Source organism: Saccharomyces eubayanus, chromosome X (assembly GCF_001298625.1).
Source record: "Saccharomyces eubayanus strain FM1318 chromosome X, whole genome shotgun sequence".
Lineage (NCBI taxonomy): Eukaryota > Fungi > Ascomycota > Saccharomycetes > Saccharomycetales > Saccharomycetaceae > Saccharomyces > Saccharomyces eubayanus.
The window spans coordinates 470,832-492,194 of NC_030985.1; the positions used below are offsets into that span (position 1 = coordinate 470,832).

Below are 21,363 nucleotides of genomic sequence, written 5' to 3' on the forward strand. Positions count from 1 at the left end.
TACATATTTTTAGAAGGAATAAAATAATTTCATTCAACATTATTCTCGAAGCTTTCATGCCATTCGTGACACGAAAAAAATATGTATCGCGTTTTCTTTTACGCGATGTGACGCGTAAAAGAAAACGGATAATAAAAGACAGCGTAAGCGTCGGTTTTTTGGTACTTATTTGAGATCTGTTATATAAGAGAATAGCTGCGTAAAATTAATTTATAGGTTATTGGCCACGCCTACTTTTCGGTATTTTTTTGCAATGTTACGTCAGCACCCGTATCCTCGTTTTGAATTTCTCTCTTGGATATAATCAATTGTTGCAACTGCCTTTCCACTGTAGGATCATCTACATACTTGTTGAATACGTTCAGAACCCTCAGAAAGGTTTCGTTATTTGTGTTACCTTTTGCCAGTTCATGTAAAAAAATCTTAGAAATTACGGATAAAATGTCAGTAATTCGTTCCATTTTAACATTTTGAATTTCATCCAATTCAAAAATCGGCAGGAGTCCGGTTTCTATCAAAGTATCTAGAGCAACTTCTCCCATACGAAGCTTGTTCGTCGGGGATAATAAAAGGCGCTCTAATGCTTGCAATGCTTGCATGCCTAATTCGTTGCAAGGATTGAGGCATTGATGGGCCAAGCCTTGAATAGCAGCTATAATTTCAGTCTTACTAAGTGTATAATCCCTTCCCTTAGTGTTTGAAAGCAGATCTGCAGTAATATTAATAGATCGGCTGGAAATATCAACAACGGAACGGTAGGGGCTACTTTTTGGTGGTTGATCTCCATCTTCGACTGAACCTCCAGAGTTTTGTTCCCATTTACTACCGATGGCGCCAGCACACGACATTTCATCAAGCAGACCCAATATGTGCATGAAGTTCCCATCACCTAAAAATACTTCACCATTTTGAATGTATTTCTCTACAAATTGATATACTATCAATCGGTTGCCTTCGTTTGACATAAGCTTCCTTACAAATTTCCAAAATTTTACATCCTTGAGAATTTCCTGATCATATTTTAGCATTTCAAAATGTGTGAACAAATCACACAGTAGTTGCTTCCCCAGTTCGCTTTCGTAATACTTCGCATTAAATATCTCATTTTTGACCAAAAAGTCATGTTTTATTAGATCATTCAAAATATTCTGTGGATTGTTCAACTTTGACACCAAGAACATCTTATATGAAGCACATCTTGCAATAGACTCTTTAGAGAGTCCGTCAAGGTTTGAAATATTGACCACATGATCGGCAATTAATGGGCCAAAGTCTTTCCCATAACAAACCTCCGATACCAAAATGATGGATATTTCTAGTAAAAAAAGAAGCTCCTGCTCAAAATACTGAGAATTTTCATTAGTTTTGTCAACCACAAGCGAAGAAAGAAGTATTTCCACAAGCTGAGGAGTTATGATTTGGCTATGTTCAAAGACTGAGCTAAACGCTCTGCTAGCCTTTACGCATTCTAAAGCCTTGATGGAGAAGTCAATGTCCTCTTCCGAAGGTTCCTCATCACCCTTCAAGTAAGACGCAAAGGTGGACAAAAGACTTCTACTCATCTTCGCCTTGCGGATCGCAACATCTGGTTCTGGTGAAGGCAATTCTGGAAGCTTTAGGAGTGTATGGAAGTTTTCAAAGAACTTTAAATTCAAATCCATCATTAAATTTTCAAATAATCTCAAAATGATTTGCACAACTTGAGTCCACAATTCGGAAGAAATGACTGTTGGATCACTTATCCCTCTAATAATTTGGAAATAAGTTACAGTACATAGTTGTCCCTTGAACGTTTCTCCGAGCTTTATACTTTGGGAACTGACGGATATTTTCGACTCGGTATCTTCGACAAATATTTCCACTAAAGGTATACTTTCAGCGTCTGACGGCTGCTCTTTTGTGTTCGTACACGCCAGTGTTGTCATTTCCCCTAGGCGAAGAATAATATCATTAAATGATTGATCAAGAGAAAAGTAAGAATTGATGAAAGTGCATCTGCTTATGGTTTCCAAGATGCGCGAGGATATTTGATCATTAGAAGCAATTGTGAATATGCTGAATAAAGTTTTTGTGATAATTTCACCCACGTTTGAAAAAAATGCCTTTTCATATTGAATAAGCTCAGTTTGAACTAGTCTGGAAATGGGATTTTTGAAGCCTTCTTGTATTTCCGTCATCACAGATGCCGAAGATATTAAATTGTTCCAGGCATCTTCAAACCATTTATCGTTGCCATGGTGCTCCTCGGGCATAACTATTTCTTTTACTTTGATAGACGTGTATATTTTCTGTAAGTACCAGCGAGGGAAATCCTCACCGTTGTAACAACCCCGTAGATTGTTAGAATAATCCTCAAAGGACATATGCTCCTTAACCTGGGGGTTATGGAAATCAGTATTCAGCATAATTATCGAATAGCTTAGAACAAACACGGAGTCTGCGTCAGGCTGCACAGGAATAGTGACATCCTCTGCCACAGATGTGAAATTGCTTTCAAAGTGTCCTTCCCCAACCTCTATTTCATCGATATTCTGATCACCAGAATACTTTGATGAAAATGCTTCGATAATCCTCTCAATTTGTTGGGATTCTCCAGGTAGTCTAAATTTTGTAAGTAAAATTCTAATTGCTTCGTCAACTCTCAAACCTTTGAAGTCAAATAAGTCAATAAATTTCTTTAACAATGATGTTTTTTTGGGATCACAAAGTAATAGACCAATAGTCTTCTTGTTCAAACGTCCATTGTTCAAAAATAAGAACGAAGCAATATCTTCATCAGAGTCTGATTCGATAAAACCTTTCTCAATTAACATTGGGACACCTTTCTTTGCCTTTTCATTGAATGATTCAACGCACATTATAAATTCAGTTTTCCTATCTCTCTGCCTTAAAGTTTCAATTTCTTTCTCGTTTTTCACAAAGTCTTTCTTGTCCATTTTCTGTAAATCGTTGTATATGTTGTCAATAAGTGAAACGATTCCTTCAAGACAAATTGGAGGAACATTGTTAGAAGTAGTTATTGCGGCTGCTGGTAGAGAAAATCTTGTTAATGCCTTTATGAAGTCGATCGAAAGGTCTGATCTGTCTAAATTACAGTCAAAGTTTACGAATATTTGTAAGAAAAAAGTGGGAGAGTGAATCCATAGTATAGAAAGCTGTTCGATAATCAATTCCTTCAGAGCAGGTGATTTCTGCTTGGTCGCATCATCGGCACCCTTCTTATCCTCTAGAATCTCGAATATCCTCCTTAAAGTCAGCTCAATTTGCATAGGAAGATAATCGCCCAAAATGACTACTAAACTCGTGAACAGCTGCAAAGTGGCTTGCAAAAGAGAGTGTTGGGTTGAGTTCTGTAATAAATATACGATACTTTTGAAAATTGGATCAGAAATTAAGTTAAATGAACGAGGGTAGAGGGGGAACTTGTCACCAGATATTTCAATAGCGGTATTTATTAATTGTAACGATAATTTCATGGCCGAAGTCGTATGCTTCATTCTATTTTCTGGCATTATTAAGGATAATAGTAGCCCTAAATAGTCTTTGATAACGGATATTCCGTAATTTGGTTCAATTTCGTCGTCTTTCTTCCCTTTTTGTGCATCTTTATCTTGGTGTTTGGTTAAAGGATCAATGAGGTCCTTGTTTTTATGATTGTCAGTAGCATTATCATCATCAGTACTGATCAACTCATCATCAGACCCGGTAGTGCCTATAACATCATCCTTTAAATCATTATTAGTGTAGCTTTCGTCGTTAATATATTTTTCAGTTTTTGTAGGCGGTTCCAATAGCTTTAACTTTGTGAATAATTTAACGGTTATTCTCGCAATTGTAATCTCGGCTGTTTTCCTCAAGACTTCGCTTCTCTGGGTATTGCACGCCAACGAGAGTGTGGTTTGGAGAACATCATAGATTATGGCATCAGAAAGATAGTCTCCAAAGGAAGAAATCACAATATAACGTAATAATATTACGACTTTCAACAAAACGGAGTCATCTGATGATTGCTTTGAAGTTTCGAATTTACAATGTGTTAAGGTAACCACGGTTTCTCTGATGGCGCTTTGAATATTCATAGACGCTTTGTTTATAACATTTAATGTAAATAACTTCTGTAACGAGTCTAAAGCTAAAGAAGTGATATATCCCGATACCGAACTAGCGCTAACAATTTGCAAAAATGGGTCCAAAAGTTCCAGAGCATTTATTTCATCCGAACCCTTCAAATTATTGATCTTCAACCGTAGTTCGACTAAGCCAGATATCAGAGGGTCATGGTGTTCGGAATTCGCTAAGTTATGGAAACTGTCAACAAATGACTCGCTTTGGTTTATAAACATATCACTCCCACCGCCTAGTAGTGCAGTTACGCTAGTTCGCGATTTATCTCTAGATTGCTTCTTCATTGCAGAACAGAGATTAATACACTCCTTGATGATCATTGTAGCCGGATCCACGGCCAATACACTTTCAATTGTTCTATCATTCATTTTGTATATGAGATCCGTTATAACCACTTTCAGTCGAACCGAAATGCGTCTCAACAAACTATTGGGTTAGACTGATCAAGATATCACAGATTCTGTTAGAGACGATCAACGTTTAAGCCTATCCGTTTCAACATGTAAACAAAGAGACCTGGTTACTATTTTTTCCCATTGCGCAGTGCGATAAAATGAAAAATCCTTAAGAAATGGTGATATTCATAGAAGTAAATAGTTATCTTTTCGAGCAGTTTTCAGCAGCAAGAAACCGCCTAATAAACAATGAGTGATGATTCGGAGGTGTATTTGGATATATCTATTGATAAAAAGCCAGTTGGCCGTATAGTTTGCAAGATTTTTCGTGAAAAGGCTCCAAAGACAACTGAGAATTTTTATAGACTGTGTGCAGGTGATGTCAAAAGTCCTCTAAATGATCAGAAATGGCTGAGCTACAAAGGAAATGGCTTTCATCGAGTCGTTAAGAACTTTATGATTCAAGCAGGTGACATTGTTCTTGGGACACAGAAGGATTCCTCTCCCTCTTCTGTTGGGAAAGGTGGCTGTTCAATTTATGCCACAGAGGAGGAGGTAAAAGGCAATAGTGAGTCTTTCTGTTACGGGAATTTTGAAGATGAAAACTTGGGGGAGTTTCTTGAACCCTTTTCTCTAGGGATGGCCAACTTGGGTTCTCCAAACACAAACAATTCTCAATTTTTCATTACTACATATGCCGCACCTCATTTGAATGGCAAGCATTCTATTTTTGGACAAGTTATTCATGGAAAATCTGTGGTTCGTACTGTGGAACACTTCAAAGTAGATTCTGATGGAGTTCCTGAATCGGACATTAGAATCGACGACTGTGGAGTGTGGGATGAAAGCAAAGGCATACCACTATATAATGCTTMTAATGACCCAATTGGGGGCGACGTATATGAGGAATATCCTGATGACGATACACATTTTAATGAGGACGATTTTGGTAACGCTCTTAAAGCTGCAAATACAATTAAAGAATCTGGTACCCTCTTGTTTAAAAAGAAAGACTATGAGAATGCATTCTTCAAATATAGAAAATCATTAAATTATATTAATGAATATATGCCAGAGCCTGATTTAGATAAAGAAAAAAATGAAGAGTTTACTGATTTGAAAATGAAGGTTTATTTAAATCTATCATTGGCCCTCTTTAACTTAGAAAGATATGATGATTCAATAACATATGCCACTTATTTATTGGAGATGTACAATGTTCCGAACAAAGATCGAGCCAAGGCATACTACAGAAGAGGCAATAGTTATCTAAAGAAAACAAGATTGGATGAAGCTTTACAAGATTACAGACTTTGTAAAGAAATGAATCCTGATGACAAAGTTATAGAGCAAAGAATAGAATATGTCGAAAATATCATGGAAGCGAAAAAAGAGAAGACGAGAAGGAATATTTCGAAGTTTTTCTCCTGATTTTTTCTTGGTCATAAAAGGTGAACAAGAAAAATATATATATAATACGTATAAGATTGTACATTAATAAAAATATAGTTTGTTTTTTTCCGTTATTAGGAAATGTTCTAGGAAAGAAAAAAGACGTCACATAAAGTCGTCCAGTAAGTTTTTGGTCACAGCCGATTTTCTTGGATTCTGTGGCTCTTCTGATGAGAAGTTGCTCTGTAAACTTTTCCCATTCACATTTTCAGAGTTTTCTGTTTTCTCTGTAAAGCCATCTAACATGCTTGGAGCTACGTTCTCTTTGTGCTGGGAAGAGAAAGGAGATGCAAAATCATCCAATAGACTTCTGGGTGCCGAAGAAGAATCTTGATCGAGGGACGTTGGTGAAGAGATATTTGGCGGTGGTTGCGAAAAGTCATCTAACAAGTTACTTGGTAATGTAGTACTGGCTTTGAAAGGCTCTGCCTCTGAGGGGTTAGAGGAACCAAATTTATCAAAAAGACTAGGCCTCATCCTAGCTGTTGACGTTGGTTCAGCTGCCATAGCACCAATAACAGAATAAGTTCTGTCTTTTGCGGGACTCTCTAGTAATTTTTGGACAGGAACGGAATTTCTTTCAATGAACTTCCAATTCTTCACAAGTGAAGCGGCCAAGTAGTTGCAACCCATACGGCAAAGAATATCAGTAACCCTTAAAATCAAAGTACATTCAATTTTGGCTTCAACATTAAGAGACCCAATAAAGTACTTTAAGTTTCTATTTCTCAAGTGATTGTACAAATAAAGGAGAGCGGGATCTTCGACGAGAAATGATCTGTTAACACAGGTTTCTTTGCTAACAACCTCAGAATTGTTTTCTAAATCGATTGGTGCAGTCATCAAAGCTTTAATAGCTACTTCTTGTTTCCTTAATTTCCAATAAATAAAGCTTGCTTTCCATCTATCGTTCTCCCTTATTGTCTCAGGCAACATTTGTGTGGTTAATAGCTCTCCCAACACAGGCCCATTATCACCTTCATAAACACGACATACACCGATAGCCATATCCATGTCCCCGACTTGCTTGCAAAGAACATTGACACAATCCTTCAAAGAGCCTGTTAAGAGAAAAAACACTGCAGCATCCATATACCTATGCTTACTCAGCAGAACGAAGGCATTTTTGAGCGCCGCAGTTCTCCACCTAGGTACACTAAAATCGTTACTGATAAACCTAATCATCTTCTGTTGCTCAGGATGACCAATAGCCATTCTCCACAAGCTTAATAGTATCTGTTTTTTCTTCAACGCAAGGTAGAATATAGCACACCGACTTGGATCTCTCTTGTCATCTTTGGAAAATTCATATTTTGCAATATCTTCAAATTTCTTTACTAAATCTTGTTCTTTGATCCAATAAGCTATCTTGTATTCGCACGCACGATTCCATGAAGTTATGTGGTGGTCAATAAATGATAATATTATTTCTTTGTTATCTGAATGCAAAGCCCAAGAAACGTCTCTCATCAGAATACTCTTTTGAACATTTTTGTGGGATAAAAATAACTTTACACCCATTAAAAATCTAACGCCGTTGTAATCCACCACATTTTCATCTTTAGTTACCTCATCCACGGCTTCGATGACTGTGATAAGTGTAATCTGTTGGTGACGTGTCAAATATGGAAGAGTGATTTTCGTCAATTGCTCGGAAAGTGCTGCAGATACTGTCTTGTTGAAGTTGGGGTATGGATCAGGGAACGTTTCTGTCGGATAGTCTCTGTCTTTAGCAATAAAGAACTTCAAGGGATTCATACCTAAATTAGAGTCTAAATTAGACACATCCTGTGATTCGAAATCCAACTTTCTTAGTGCTAAAAACAATCTCAACAGCAACTCTTTGACAAGCTGTAACTTGTTGGCATAAATAGCTTGAATTAAAAATTGGGGATGATACACTGGTAGTGGGCCATTCAAAACGCTACTTAAATGAAGTATGTCATTCGATAGTATTTTTCTTGAACCAATAGATTGGTATGTGAATGGATCCTTTAAATCCAAAGATTTATCCTTGATGTAAAATTGATTTCCCGAAGCAACAATAAATGTTCCGTTTTTCATCCATATAGAGTCACCTATATTATGAGCCGTGTGAGCTGTGATATCAATTTTTTCTATAGGTAAATAACTAGGTGTATTATTGGTGTAATCATATCTCAATTGAGTATACAACAAAGCGTATCCTGTAAATCCAACAGAAACTATGCTTTGGCCATATTCGGTACTAGTCCAATCTACATCTTCGATAGCATCACCAAATGTTTCTTCATATTCAAGAACTGCTCTATTCAAATCCCACAACGACATCACTTTACCTGTAGAGTTGACGATACACAGTTTACCTGTAGAAGATCCTCTAATGCATGTGGGGTTTATTATTCCTGTATTAATTTCACAAGCCTTAATCCATTGAACGTGTCTGTCATCGTAATTGACAATGGCTTTATATGTCCTAGTAAGACCCTTCTTAGTTACTAAGGAAATAAGAGGCCTGTTACTAAAGAACGTTTGATGGACAGGATCGATGATAGAGATCCTATAAATGTCGTCGCCGTGAATGTCCAAAGCATCGGATTTGACTTCAAAAATACCGCGTGTCAAAGAAACTTCAAAGGCCTTAATTGACCCATCAGAGAAAATCAACGCAATAAAATGACGCTCATGACTATGCTTTAACTCGGGTGTGTTTAACATGACTATTGGATGAATTGATTTATTCTCTTCCAATGTAGTTTCTGCACGCAAATACGATTGCTTCTGTTCACTGTCCTCTTTTCGGTTTGTTGGACATTCCCAGGCTTGCAAGACCCCATTTTCAAGCAAACAAATGACCAGTTTACCCAGTTCATGTACAACTGCAAATTTTATTGGAGACTCGGTACGTATAATATTCTGTAACCGCAAAGAAACCCCGTGACTCAACTTTTGTGGGTACCAGACACAGTTTTCTGAGAATCTAGAAGTAGTCAATAACGCTTCTCCATCGCTACTCCTCACCAATTTTTGGACAGATTTGTTATGCCCTGTAAATTTGTGTTCCAAATCGACGGATATATGCCCGTCTCTGCTGCTTATGAGTTGCAGAAGATCGATTAGCAAATGTCTTATCATACCTTGTAAATCATGAACCAAAAACGATATTTTGTCTTTCAAATCATCGTAGGGTTGTACTTCGGGGAAGTATACGTATTTTGTGTCGTTCAGCATAGTTGCTTTATCAATTATCTTATGTGATATAGTTTCTTTGGTCATTGGTTTTGGCGGGTCTTGGGAAAGATTGTGTAAAGCTATAATTTCCATTTCCCCAGCCATTGAACCTAGAATAACAATATCTGATTTGGATATATTGTAACTTTCTAAAGCTTCCTTGTTGAGGCTGTGTTTTATTATCCAATTATCTATTACTACGCAAAATTTCTGCGTAGGGGAAAGAGGTACTTCGCCCCATAGCTGCACAGTATGGTTCTTGTCCATTTCAAAACAAGACCATATCCTTAGTACTTTATCTTCGCACAATGTATAAAGTGTCCGCGAAGGTGTGTTCTTTCTGTTTGTCAGATCAGGCTCATGCCTCCATCTCATTGCAGTTATGGGCTTCGGGTGAGCCAGCATGGTTAGATTGAAAATGACTTGCTCTCCAACCATGGAAATACGCTTCCATAACTTGGCGTTGGAATCATATTTCCCAACACTAACTATTAATTGCGAGTCTTGTGAGATGATTACATTGTAAACGGGTTTAGGTTGCTTTTGATTCCATTGTAAAATAGGTTGATATATCCCAAAATTATCCTTAATTTTCCAAAATGAGAGAAAATCAGACCCAATGGCTAGTTCGTTATCGGAAGACCATCTTAGGCAGTTCACCGGAGTATCGTCATGAAACAACTGGCAACACTGAGTCCACTTGGGGTTCTGCATGATTTGATGAATAGGCTTGTAGATGAGGACCCTATTATGGAAAGATAGGGCAATAAACCCATTCTGGCTGTTGATATCGACTGCGGTACAGTCCGCTTGTGTGTATATGGTCTGCAGCCTGGTGAACTTATTGGAGAGGATGATTAAGTTATTCCCAGAACAGTATGCGAAGAGGGTATGCTTTTGCCATGTTGCTTGGCACGCCGTCTGGGGAGTATCGTTAGGACGCCCTGGCAGAAAGTTCAGTGACATGATTAGCTCTGCACGTGTGCCTGTACGTTACTCTCTGTATTGAGTAGCGGTGGTGCTTTTATATCCCTTTAATCTTAGAAAACCTGAAATGCTTATTATACCAAAGATGACGAAGTTTCGCTATGCGGAAAGCCTACAAGAAAGAGGGATGGCTATTTGAAAGAGTGCAGCAATCAATTAAGACAAAAAGATTTAAGATAGTCGTCCGGAGTGTTGGTTATAAAGGATAAACAATGGTTGCTAGCTGTAAGGATCAGAAAAGGGCTGTTGCCATCTGTTTGCAGAGGTCGCCCTGCGTGATGATAGAGAGGCACAACCCTCAAGAGTGTCTAGACAATCCAGACCTGAACAAGGATCTGCCTGAGCTTTGTATAGCCCAGATGAAAGCATTTTTGGATTGCAAACGAGGAATAGTGGACATGACCAAGCGGTTTACCGGTAACGCACCCCTCTCAACTGGCAAGTACGATCAGCAGTACGAAAACCTGTGCACGGGGAAATTCAATCCCAGAGAAGAAATGGAGAAGTTGAGAATGCTGGATAGCAAGAAGAAGGACTGATTGTGTATGAAGATTAACTTGTAAATAAACACATATTTAAATCTATACGCGAAATTTACCTGTTCAGTTTGCCAAATCAAACGCTTATGTTATATACACATCCGAGCACCTTTAAATATACAAGCATAGGTGGAAGTCATTGCAAAGACTTGTTATAAGAAGATCGATACATAAGAAACGCAAGAAGGAAAAAGCTAGATTGATAACCATCTATTTCAGTTAAGGGCGATGCAATAAAAAGTGGAAAAAAAAAGGGAAAGAAAGTATTTATTGTCCTCTCTACAGAAGCATTCGGAAGTACACATGTCGGAAATGGCGGATAAAGAACAGCACACCAGTGTGAAACTCGAGAATAATGAGTCATTAAGGGACCTGGGGGTCAACGTGCTTTCCCAGAGCAGTTTGGAGGAGAAAATTGCTAATGATGTGACCAATTTCAGCAATCTGCAAACGTTGCAGCAAGAGGAGACCCGTTTAGAGCGCAGTGAGACTGCTCTGCAAAGATATGTTGGCAAGAAAAACTTACTTACAAGAAAGTTAAACAATGCCACTAGGATATCTGTTAAGCAAAACCTCCGAAACCAAATTAAAGATTTGCAAACTGATGATATTGAACGAGTTTTGAGAGAWATTGAAGATATTCAGGCAAGGATTAACGATTTGAAGGTGCAGATAAATCAAGGAGGTGAAAACAAGACTGCTAAAGTGGGATTGCAAAGGCCTGGAGAAAGTGAGAAGGAGTTTTTGATTAGAACTGGTAAGATCACTGCATTTGGGCATAAGGCGGGTTTCAGTTTGGACACAACAGATACAGAGTATGGAGACAATGAGGAGCAAGAGGGTAAAGATTTCGAGGTGGCTACTGAACAAATGGTACAGAACTTAACCGATGAAGATGACAACCTCGATGACCAAGATTTTAGGATGAGTGGCGAAGAAAGTGAGGAATATGAAGAAGAAGAAAACGACGATGAAGTTATTGAAGACTTGGAGAATCTTGAGTTTAAAAATCAACCTGGCGAGGCAAAGGATGACGGAGATGAATTGTATTATCAGGTAAGATTAAAACGATGGATCAAACAACGTTCTGCAGATAGACCAAAGACAAAGGCGGCATCGGAGATTCCGGAATGGCGGAAACCCCATCCCAATATCCCGGATGCAAAACTGAACAACGAGTTTAGAATACCAGGTGAAATATATTCATTACTTTTTAATTACCAAAAGACTTGCGTACAGTGGCTTTATGAACTTTACCAACAGAACTGTGGCGGTATTATCGGCGATGAAATGGGTTTAGGGAAAACAATACAAATCATTGCCTTTATCGCAGCTTTGCATCACTCAGGGTTATTGACAGGGCCCGTCTTAATTGTTTGCCCTGCCACTGTGATGAAACAATGGTGTAACGAATTGCACCATTGGTGGCCTCCATTAAGGACGGTTATATTGCATTCTATGGGTTCAGGAATGGCGACGAATCAAAAATCCAAAATGGACGAAAAGGATCTAGAAAACTTGATAATGAATTCAAATCCAACTGAGTTTTCATACGATGATTGGCAGAATCCGTCAAAAACTAAGAAAGCTATAGAGTCAAACTTCCATTTGGACCAGCTAATAGATAAAGTCGTCACTGATGGCCACATATTGATTACTACTTATGTCGGGCTGAGAATACATTCAGACAAGTTGTTGAAAGTGAAATGGCAGTATGCCGTATTAGATGAAGGTCATAAAATTAGAAACCCAGACTCAGAAATTTCATTAACCTGTAAGAAATTAAAAACACACAATAGAATTATTCTTTCGGGTACACCCATCCAAAATAATTTAACCGAACTCTGGTCACTTTTTGATTTCATCTTTCCCGGTAAGTTGGGAACTTTGCCTGTATTTCAACAACAGTTTGTTATACCCATAAATATGGGCGGTTATGCAAATGCCACCAACATACAAGTACAAACTGGCTACAAATGTGCTGTGGCGTTGCGTGATTTGATTTCACCATATCTTCTACGTCGTGTGAAAGCCGACGTCGCAAAGGATTTACCGCAAAAGAAGGAGATGGTTCTCTTTTGTAAACTCACGAAGTTTCAAAGAAGCAAGTATTTGGAGTTTTTACATTCATCAGACTTGAATCAAATTCAAAATGGTAAAAGAAACGTTCTTTTCGGTATTGATATTTTGAGGAAAATTTGTAACCATCCTGATATACTTGATAGGGAAACAAAAAGGCATGATCCATCCTACGGTGACCCTAAAAGATCAGGGAAAATGCAAGTCGTCAAACAGTTGCTGTTACTATGGCATAAGCAGGGCTACAAGGCGCTGCTTTTCACTCAATCGCGACAAATGCTTGATATCCTAGAAGATTTTATAGCCATGAAGGATCCTGATTTATCAGAGCTAAAATACTTACGAATGGATGGTACGACGAATATCAAGGGAAGACAGTCGTTGGTGGATCGATTTAATAACGAGCCTTTTGATGTTTTCCTGCTTACCACAAGAGTCGGGGGGTTAGGTATCAATCTAACTGGTGCAAATAGAATTATTATTTTCGATCCAGACTGGAACCCATCTACGGATTTGCAAGCTAGAGAAAGAGCGTGGAGAATTGGACAGAAGAGAGAGGTTTCAATATACAGGTTGATGGTAAGTGGTACTATAGAGGAGAAGATATATCATAGGCAAATATTCAAACAGTTCTTGACTAATAGAATTTTAACCGATCCAAAACAAAAGCGATTTTTCAAAATTCACGAACTGCAGGATTTGTTTTCACTTGGTGGTGAAAATGGACACTCTACAGAGGAATTGAGTGAAGAAGTTCAAAAGCACACCGATAATTTAAAAAATTCTAAATCGCAAGAGAGTGACGATTTTGAACAGCTAGTTAACCTATCCGGTGTTTCTAAACTAGAGAGTTTTTATAACGGTAAAGAAAAAAAAGAAAGCAACAAGTCAGAGGACGATAGATTGATTGAAGGTTTGCTTGGTGGGGAAAGTAATTTAGAGACAGTTATGAGTCATGATTCGGTTGTGAACTCCCACGCTAACAGTTCTTCTTCCAATATGATTACGAGGGAAGCATCTAGAGTAGCAACCACTGCGGTAAATGCGCTAAGAAAATCGAGAAAGAAAATTACCAAGCAGTATGAAATCGGGACACCCACTTGGACAGGTAGATTTGGTAAAGCAGGTAAAATCAAGAAAAAAGGTACATTAAGAAATAAATCGGCTGGGTCAGCTGCCATTTTGGGTAACATTGCTAAGTCGCAAAAGGAGGCGTCCAAAGAAGTACGCCAAGAAAATCATGACGATGATATCGACGTGGTAAAATCCGAAGAGTTTGATCCTAATACCAAGATACTAAAAGATATTCAAACATATTTGCAAAATCAAAACAATTTTTTCTCTCCAAGTGTTAGCATCATCGATAATATTGGGGTTGACCTTGCCGATAAAAAAGATGTTATCAAAGTTAGAGCGCTATTACGAACCATAGCGCAATTCGATAAAGAGCATAAGGGATGGGTACTGAATGAAGAGTTTCGGAATAGCATCGATTGACGACTACGCCGCTCAAGAACTGCACCCCAGATAATGAATACCTTTAATGTAATTTACCCAGAAAAGATATTCAAAAAAGTGTATATATGTATTATGTTTTTATTTCTAAAAAAGTTCTACCGGAACCCATAACCTTCAGATTCATTAACCGCCCAAAGTAATTTTTGTTCCATTTTTTTTTTCGATGAATAGCCCCACAAACACACTTCATTAAAGCATGTGTGCGCCAATGGCAAATCGTTACTATCATGTGTGCCTAGCTGACTGATTTTAAATGGGATGGTGGAAATACCTGTTGCAGGTATACGATCAGACGCAGTTACAAATTGTAGTAATTTTTTTTGTAATGGATAGTCCCAGTCTTCTATAATCTCCCAAAACCAACGGACAATTTTAGAGTCATCAGAAAATCCACCGACGTACTTCGTCACAGATCTCAGTGATTTGAAATCAAATTTAGTCTGTTCTGCATCCCCACATACTAACCTTTCCAATTCTTCAAAATTGAATAGTTTTATAGAATTACATTCTGCGAAGACTCTTTTAAAACCGGAAATGAATCTGTTGAATTGTGGTTTAATAGACTCTTCTAAATAAAACTCCACCCATTTAGTTACAAAATCATGTTTATTTTTTTGAGTTATCGGAATGTTTTTACCGTTTTCACATAGTTCTACCGTTACATATTCTCTTGTCGATTTATTGTCACTAATAATCCAGTTATTATTTTTATATGTGGTTTCGAAAGTTAAAGAAAAGACTTCTTCGAAATCATCCTCTGTATAGTTCAACATTTTTATCAAGTTCCTACTTGTTTCTGGAAACAATTCAGAATAATCTTCAAAACTTAAAGGCTCTAAGCATAATTTTTTATAAAATGCCTTGGGAAACTGTAGATCTAAGATAGTACTGTTGAAAATAGCTAATGCTATGACTACTCCAAACAGATAATATAGTTCTAATTGAGAGTTGCTTTTTTTTGATTTATCAAAATTTGGAGGATCGATAGCAAACCATGACCGAGAACTTTCTTTAATGTAAACGAATAATCCATTCATTGGATTAAACAATGACTTTGTTAATAAGAAAAACCATTCTTTTCTCAAACCGCCCGCATCGATACCAGGTTCATTAACAAATTCTACCCTTAATGATTTTAATAAATCACCTTGATGTGCCTTGATGCATCTTAAAGAATCATGAGAAATAACTTCACGCCGTATCTTAATTTTGAGATAAACATCGACCGACTTTCCTTTATCTAGTGAAGTTAAAAAGGCTTGCTCAGCTTCATGTTCCATGATTCTACGAATTTCATATTCCATGGTAGAAATTTTAATACCGAGTGACAAGACAAATGGATATTTGCAGAATGAGAACTTTTTTTTGGTCTTGGAGTTTCCCCATTCTTCAATCAATTGATTCATTTTTGTCTTTTGAGCTAATCCCCGCCAATGATCGAAGTCTTGTTTATAATCGACAAAATCCAAGGTTATATTGTAAAAGCTTTGAATTGACAAGGCTCTATGGCCGTTCCTTCTAGTATTAGCTGTGTAATAGACCAGCATTAGTCGTGTCGCAGAAGTAATATGCCAATTGTCTTCGTATTGATAAACTTTGAATTTTATCTTCGTATTGGTAGGATGTGTAAAGTCAGAGTCCCTTTTCTCATCTAGTACTGCACTTACGGGCCTCGTACTGAGGAACTCGTGTCCAGTGGTATGATGTCGACGAAGACGGGAACGCATCTCATCCTCTGGTTTTTTATTGTTGTTCACGTTGCAGTTTGCCATTTCGTTGGAAAGGAGTCTGGAAAACTGGAAATTGATATATAAGTTCAAAATTTCCACTTGATATAAAAAATCATTTGTCGAAAGTCGCCGTAGTGCCTGAATCAACAGTTGAGAAGTTTTCGTCGATAAATTAGATAAATAACCTATACACCGCTTAACCAATTCGTAAGACAATGCTCTTATTTGCGGAGTTTCAAATGCATTTTTGCACTTCCTATCTCTAATCAGGCAGCTCCGTATCGTGGGTATGTTCAATATAATAAGCAGCCACTGATATTTGGATATTTGCAAATCTTTACTTTCATAAACTGTCACTCTTTTCAAAAGGTTGTTACAACAACAAAGCATGCTATAATATGGTTTCCTTGTGGGCAGAGTCGACAATAGACTGTAAAATTTTTGAAGAGCTTCATAGTTTAGTAGCTTCTCGTGTCGTTTCGTGTCGTGTATCAAGAACGACTCGTTTAGAATGTCAACGTCATGAAACCGGTCCTGCAAATAGGTTGTTACCGGTTGGAAAGTTGATAGTTTTCTATCTTTATCCAAAATCTCACTTTTTTTTAGCCGTTGTAGATCATCGTGGCACCTTTTTACCACTCTTTGCAAGCTGTCTAAGCTGCACGGAACGTGCACACCGGGTTCCAATCCACCGCTAACGCCGGGTTCCTCTATAGCAACAGTCACCTGGCATGCACTGCACCGAAATTTCCTTATCGAGGCAGGAAACCGTAGCAAAACTCCACAGCAAAGACAATTGAGAAGAACCGGAGATGATGTATCATCCTTTCCCGCCGCATGCGCGGAAGAGATCTCTTTCTTGTTCTTGGCACTTGAACACTGCCTCTCTTCTACCTTAGCGGCTAAAGAACGTTTCGATACAGGCCGTCCTGGTTGGGACACCGCCCTCCTTGTGTGAGCTACAGAATGTGACACCAGCTCCTTGGGTGTAACCTCTCCCCCACTACGTTTCTTCTCATTGGGCCTCCCAAAAAACGAGACCATTTCCTGTTGTTTTTTTATCCAACCGACGTCGTCGACTTCTTCTTCAACGGAAAAAGGCACACAAATATCACCAGTTCTCTTAAAAGCGTATAGTCCTTTCGTGTAAGCCAACAAGTATGCGCACACCCACTGTCTATTTAGTTGTTCCTCGAACGTGTTTATCCTCCTTACCTGGGCGGTTACACCTTCCTCTTCCAAAAAGCTGTAACCTCTACTTTTTCCCTTTAATGGAGAAAATCACAAAAAAGGGTCCTGAGGAAAGACGTGACCCTGCCGCTTGGTTTTGCCTTCATTTAAACTCTGGAGTAAACGATAATCAGATTGACCATTGAGCTCAACAGGTATCGTGATGCATTAGTCGCTGGGGCCCTCCAAACGCAGCTAGATCGGGACAGTCGTATATCATATGGGGAGCGCCTCGATAGCGTTCCAAGAGATGCTCTGATATGGCTCAGGAACGAGAGTCAGGGTAATTGGGCAGTAGAAGGATAAGCTAAGAGAAACAGTGCAAAGAAAGAGCAATGAAGGAATTGTGTGTGTGGCTTCGCAGGGTGGTAGGAGGCCTCGTATAGCAATGGCTGGTGACATTATAGTTAGTGAGGTGGACGGTCCGCTGGACGTGGTCGGATGCTTTGTTAGGAAAGAAGATGGGCTCCAAGAGCAGAAACGACAATTGGTGGTTGTTGGGCTGGAACGTGTCGATGTATATGCAGGCGTGGAACAAGATGAGCCCCGTAAAGTCTTAAGTTTCAGGACTGACGGGTGTACGGTGGCTGCTTTTTACTACAGAGATCACTCCGTAGCAGACCAGCGGTTTTTTATTTTGTTGAAGGCCACAGGACGACTTGATTTCATTGACCTGGAGTACAAACTGGTGAAGTCCCTGGAAACGGAGATCGACCAGGTGAGATCCGAGCCAAAGTTTCTGTTTCAAGACCCGCTGCGGCCAGCTTTGGTTTTCAACTTATCTTGTACTGAAATTTATGAGATTCCCACAGACGATATTCTTGGTGTAGTACAAGCCGACATTAAGTTAAGCTATATCACCTCTTCGCCAATAGTGTCCATAGATGCATGCATAAATTTCAATGATATCTTGGATAAGGATGCTTTTACGTTGTCCATTCTCACACATGCATATGGTGCCAACGAGTACAATTTAGAGGCCTGTGTATGCGTATTCGAGCCTAAGCCAGCTAAAACTGTCAAGTGGAAAAGAACAACCAATGTGTCCTTTACGGATGAAGCCGTGGTTTCACAAGTACTTTTAAAGTCGGTAGCTAACATTGGCCATTTCGTCTTTACGCCCTTGAAAACTTATCTTATTAAGCATGCACCGTCCTCGAAACAAACGATTAACGGTGAAGAGATAGGTACGATGTATTTAGGGTCCGGGGCCTTTGAATCTGGACATGAAGAGGCAATACACTTTTTGCGACCCATTTTTTCAGAGGTTACATTAAAATATTTAGCGTTTATGTTCATGACTGATACGGGTACTTTGATCACATGTAAACTGAATGCGATTTTAAGCAGTTTTGAAGACGATACGTATATGTGGGATAGTTTCGTCTTTGAAAGATCTAATACCGATAACAATATACCATTAGAACATTATTTTTCAGCATTTTTCGATGAGAAGCGTTGGATGCTTGTATGCCCGAAGGGCTACATCACAATGAATTCATTCGAAAATCACAACCATAGTGTTTTCATCACGTTTGGTTCTTTGCTTCGTAAATCAACGCTATATGCAGATTTCACAGGAAACTACATCCGATCTCATATATCATGTGGCTCGTTGCATAGTGGACAGGGATTTTTGAGCCTGAAATCACGATTATTTATGAACATATTTGCTGTCACTTCAAAGGAGCCATTTTTCCAGACAAGAAACGGTGCCCCTCTTCAAGTCTACGCTACAAAGAAAGGTATTTATTGGGCAGATACGGATAATTTTATTTATAAGGACAATGATCGAATAAGCACAGAGACAAACGTTGATCTAATTGTTACTGGAAAGGGAACTTTACTGAAGGACAAATCTATCGTTACTTTAGCTTCTATTGGGAAGGATGAAGAGTGTAATTATGTATATGTCACGAAACAAGGCCACCTGAAATGGAGTCATCTGGAAAGGTTTTATCAGATTCAAAATTTGCAAAGAGCTTTGACCACTGAAAATTGTTGTTTATCTGCCATCTCTAGAAATGGTTCTATTTTGACAGTACTTGTATTAAATGATGAAATTATGGTATTTGATTCCTGCAACAAATTGAAAAATCAAAACAAAACCTTCAATATGCTTTCTAATATATCATCCCTCTTTCTATATGAGTCCGCACATATAGTTTATATTCTCATATCCGACATTGAAGGAAATCTTTGTGTTATAGACGCATCGACATTGGAAGTTTTAGAAGAAGTGAAAATTTGTAAGAAGAGGCTACAATTCTGTGGAGTACCCAACTCGGATTACGTTCTCATATTTACGCCAGATACTATAGTTCTTTTCAAGCCAAGTGCTTTAAAGGGGGAATTTGATATACAAGAAGTATACACTCCATATCACATAAGCCATTTGGTGCCAGGAAAAAATGACAGCTCAGTTATTATGGTTACTCGTCAAGGCCAATTTTATGACGTGACTGTCCCTGGCGATGTTGGTGAGGCCATTTTTAGTTCTAAACTTGAACAAGTTCCAAAACCTTGCCTCAAATTCATAACTTTGGAATCTTCATCGAGGTACATTTTTGTCGCAGCTCTGCCGATAGCACAACAAAGGCACGATAATTATTCTGAAATTTATGTTTATGACATTAAGGAGATCAAACGCATCCGTACTTTTAATTTTTGTAGTGTTGATAATGGCACCAAGAGCATAAAATATGAAAACGTTTTGATAACAGATATGATTGGTGTACCTATCCTCAAAAGAAAGGAAACATTAGCCAAAAAGAAAGCTTCCGAGTTATATAAGGAAGTGATTTTCAATTCATGCGTTTTGGTGTCTTTGAATTTAAACCCGGTTGATGACATTGATAGCAATGAAATGAACAACTTGATGTTGTTTTCTTTTGATGAGAAATCAGGGACCATAGAATATCTTTTTGGGATTAACACTGGATTCTCGGTTACCGGGCTGTACAACTACTATAATGGTTGTATTTTGGCCCATGGGGAGTCGATACAGGCATACCAACTAAATTATTCAGTCCATGAAAATAAGTTTAGCATAGAACATGTATCAAACAGACTAAACATCTCTGGTGTTGCAATAACATCATCTATATTTTTTGAAGAAGAGAAGGCTAAAATGGCTAGAAAACAACAAAACATAAACACTTGGGTGTATTTGGAAAAAATGGTCCTACTTGATGTACGTAAAGGTATGACCAGATTTAACATTACCCACACAACAGATGGTAACATTGAAAAGATACAATTGCAAGTGCAGCCTCTTAGTCCACTTGGAAGAGAGCTCATCAATAGCACTACCGATCGTGGGATAATGTTTACTGGTGTGGCAACTGTAACCTTCAAGGGAAGTAGGTACCTGTTGACTTCGTACGGCAGCCAACGTCTCACCTTGTTTAGTTTTGCATTTGGTGATGATGATGATGATGAAATAGATCAAAATGAGTTCGATATCGCTGCACAAGTGACAACCATTAATTCTGTGGAAATCGCTCATTTCAGTGGAGGCGTATTTTTAAACAGAGCAACATTTACACCTTTTTTCTTAGTTACTACCTTAGGCAACGGTTGCTATGTAATCGGTTTTCTACACGAAGAATCGGTTATTTCATCGTTTAAACTATCAGAAGTGGAAGCAGGGTTTACAAGCGTGGAAAACCCAAAATACTTGGGACTTCTTGACCCTCACAGGGATGATCACGATATGATATCTGAGCGTTAATTTCCGTGCAAAAAACACTAAAGCTTTGAAGAGTTGTCTAACATTTTTAGCAACTCTGGTGAAAGGCGTTGTATTTTGTAGGTGGTTCTAGTTCGCCGAAAACCGTTTACTAGCAAAAAAAAAGTAGTATAAGTATTACTATGTTACATACAGCTTTGTCAAGAAGGCTGTTTTATTCTACGTATTAATACGGAGGTCATTTTGGGACTCGATAATTACCTACTTATTTACTCTTCAGCTTTTTATTTTAGTTATATATTGACCATAATCAGACGTTTTTCTCTTTTCAGGAAAAGAGGTGTCGCGATCTTGAACTGCCAAAAAAAAGGAAAAGTACCACTTGTCATCAAGCATTCGGTTTCTAT

General features: G+C 38.3%; 7 protein-coding genes across 7 annotated transcripts; 4 read left to right on the forward strand and 3 right to left on the reverse strand.

Annotated features, from left to right (window-relative positions):
- Positions 1 to 230: 230 nt before the first annotated feature.
- GEA1 (Arf family guanine nucleotide exchange factor GEA1) lies at positions 231 to 4,493 on the reverse strand (the record flags this gene model as incomplete). Its single annotated transcript, XM_018366129.1, has 1 exon — positions 231 to 4,493. The coding sequence occupies one exon, from the start codon at positions 4,491 to 4,493 to the stop codon at positions 231 to 233; it is 4,263 nt and encodes a 1,420-aa protein (XP_018221335.1).
- A 276-nt stretch (positions 4,494 to 4,769) lies between these two features.
- CPR7 (peptidylprolyl isomerase CPR7) lies at positions 4,770 to 5,951 on the forward strand (the record flags this gene model as incomplete). Its single annotated transcript, XM_018366130.1, has 1 exon — positions 4,770 to 5,951. One exon carries the CDS (start codon positions 4,770 to 4,772, stop codon positions 5,949 to 5,951), a length of 1,182 nt encoding a protein of 393 aa, XP_018221336.1.
- A 126-nt stretch (positions 5,952 to 6,077) lies between these two features.
- Positions 6,078 to 10,148, reverse strand: RAV1 (Rav1p; the record flags this gene model as incomplete). The annotated part of the gene is made up of 1 exon (XM_018366131.1): positions 6,078 to 10,148. The coding sequence occupies one exon, from the start codon at positions 10,146 to 10,148 to the stop codon at positions 6,078 to 6,080; it is 4,071 nt and encodes a 1,356-aa protein (XP_018221337.1).
- A 233-nt stretch (positions 10,149 to 10,381) lies between these two features.
- PET191 (Pet191p) lies at positions 10,382 to 10,708 on the forward strand (the record flags this gene model as incomplete). Its single annotated transcript, XM_018366132.1, has 1 exon — positions 10,382 to 10,708. One exon carries the CDS (start codon positions 10,382 to 10,384, stop codon positions 10,706 to 10,708), a length of 327 nt encoding a protein of 108 aa, XP_018221338.1.
- Positions 10,709 to 11,011: 303 nt separating this feature from the next.
- Positions 11,012 to 14,284, forward strand: RAD26 (DNA-dependent ATPase RAD26; the record flags this gene model as incomplete). Its single annotated transcript, XM_018366133.1, has 1 exon — positions 11,012 to 14,284. The coding sequence occupies one exon, from the start codon at positions 11,012 to 11,014 to the stop codon at positions 14,282 to 14,284; it is 3,273 nt and encodes a 1,090-aa protein (XP_018221339.1).
- A 116-nt stretch (positions 14,285 to 14,400) lies between these two features.
- On the reverse strand, positions 14,401 to 17,079 carry HUL4 (putative E3 ubiquitin-protein ligase HUL4; the record flags this gene model as incomplete). Its single annotated transcript, XM_018366134.1, has 1 exon — positions 14,401 to 17,079. The coding sequence occupies one exon, from the start codon at positions 17,077 to 17,079 to the stop codon at positions 14,401 to 14,403; it is 2,679 nt and encodes an 892-aa protein (XP_018221340.1).
- A 574-nt stretch (positions 17,080 to 17,653) lies between these two features.
- On the forward strand, positions 17,654 to 20,998 carry MLO127 (Mlo127p; the record flags this gene model as incomplete). The annotated part of the gene is made up of 1 exon (XM_018366135.1): positions 17,654 to 20,998. One exon carries the CDS (start codon positions 17,654 to 17,656, stop codon positions 20,996 to 20,998), a length of 3,345 nt encoding a protein of 1,114 aa, XP_018221341.1.
- Between the last annotated feature and the right edge of the window lie 365 nt (positions 20,999 to 21,363).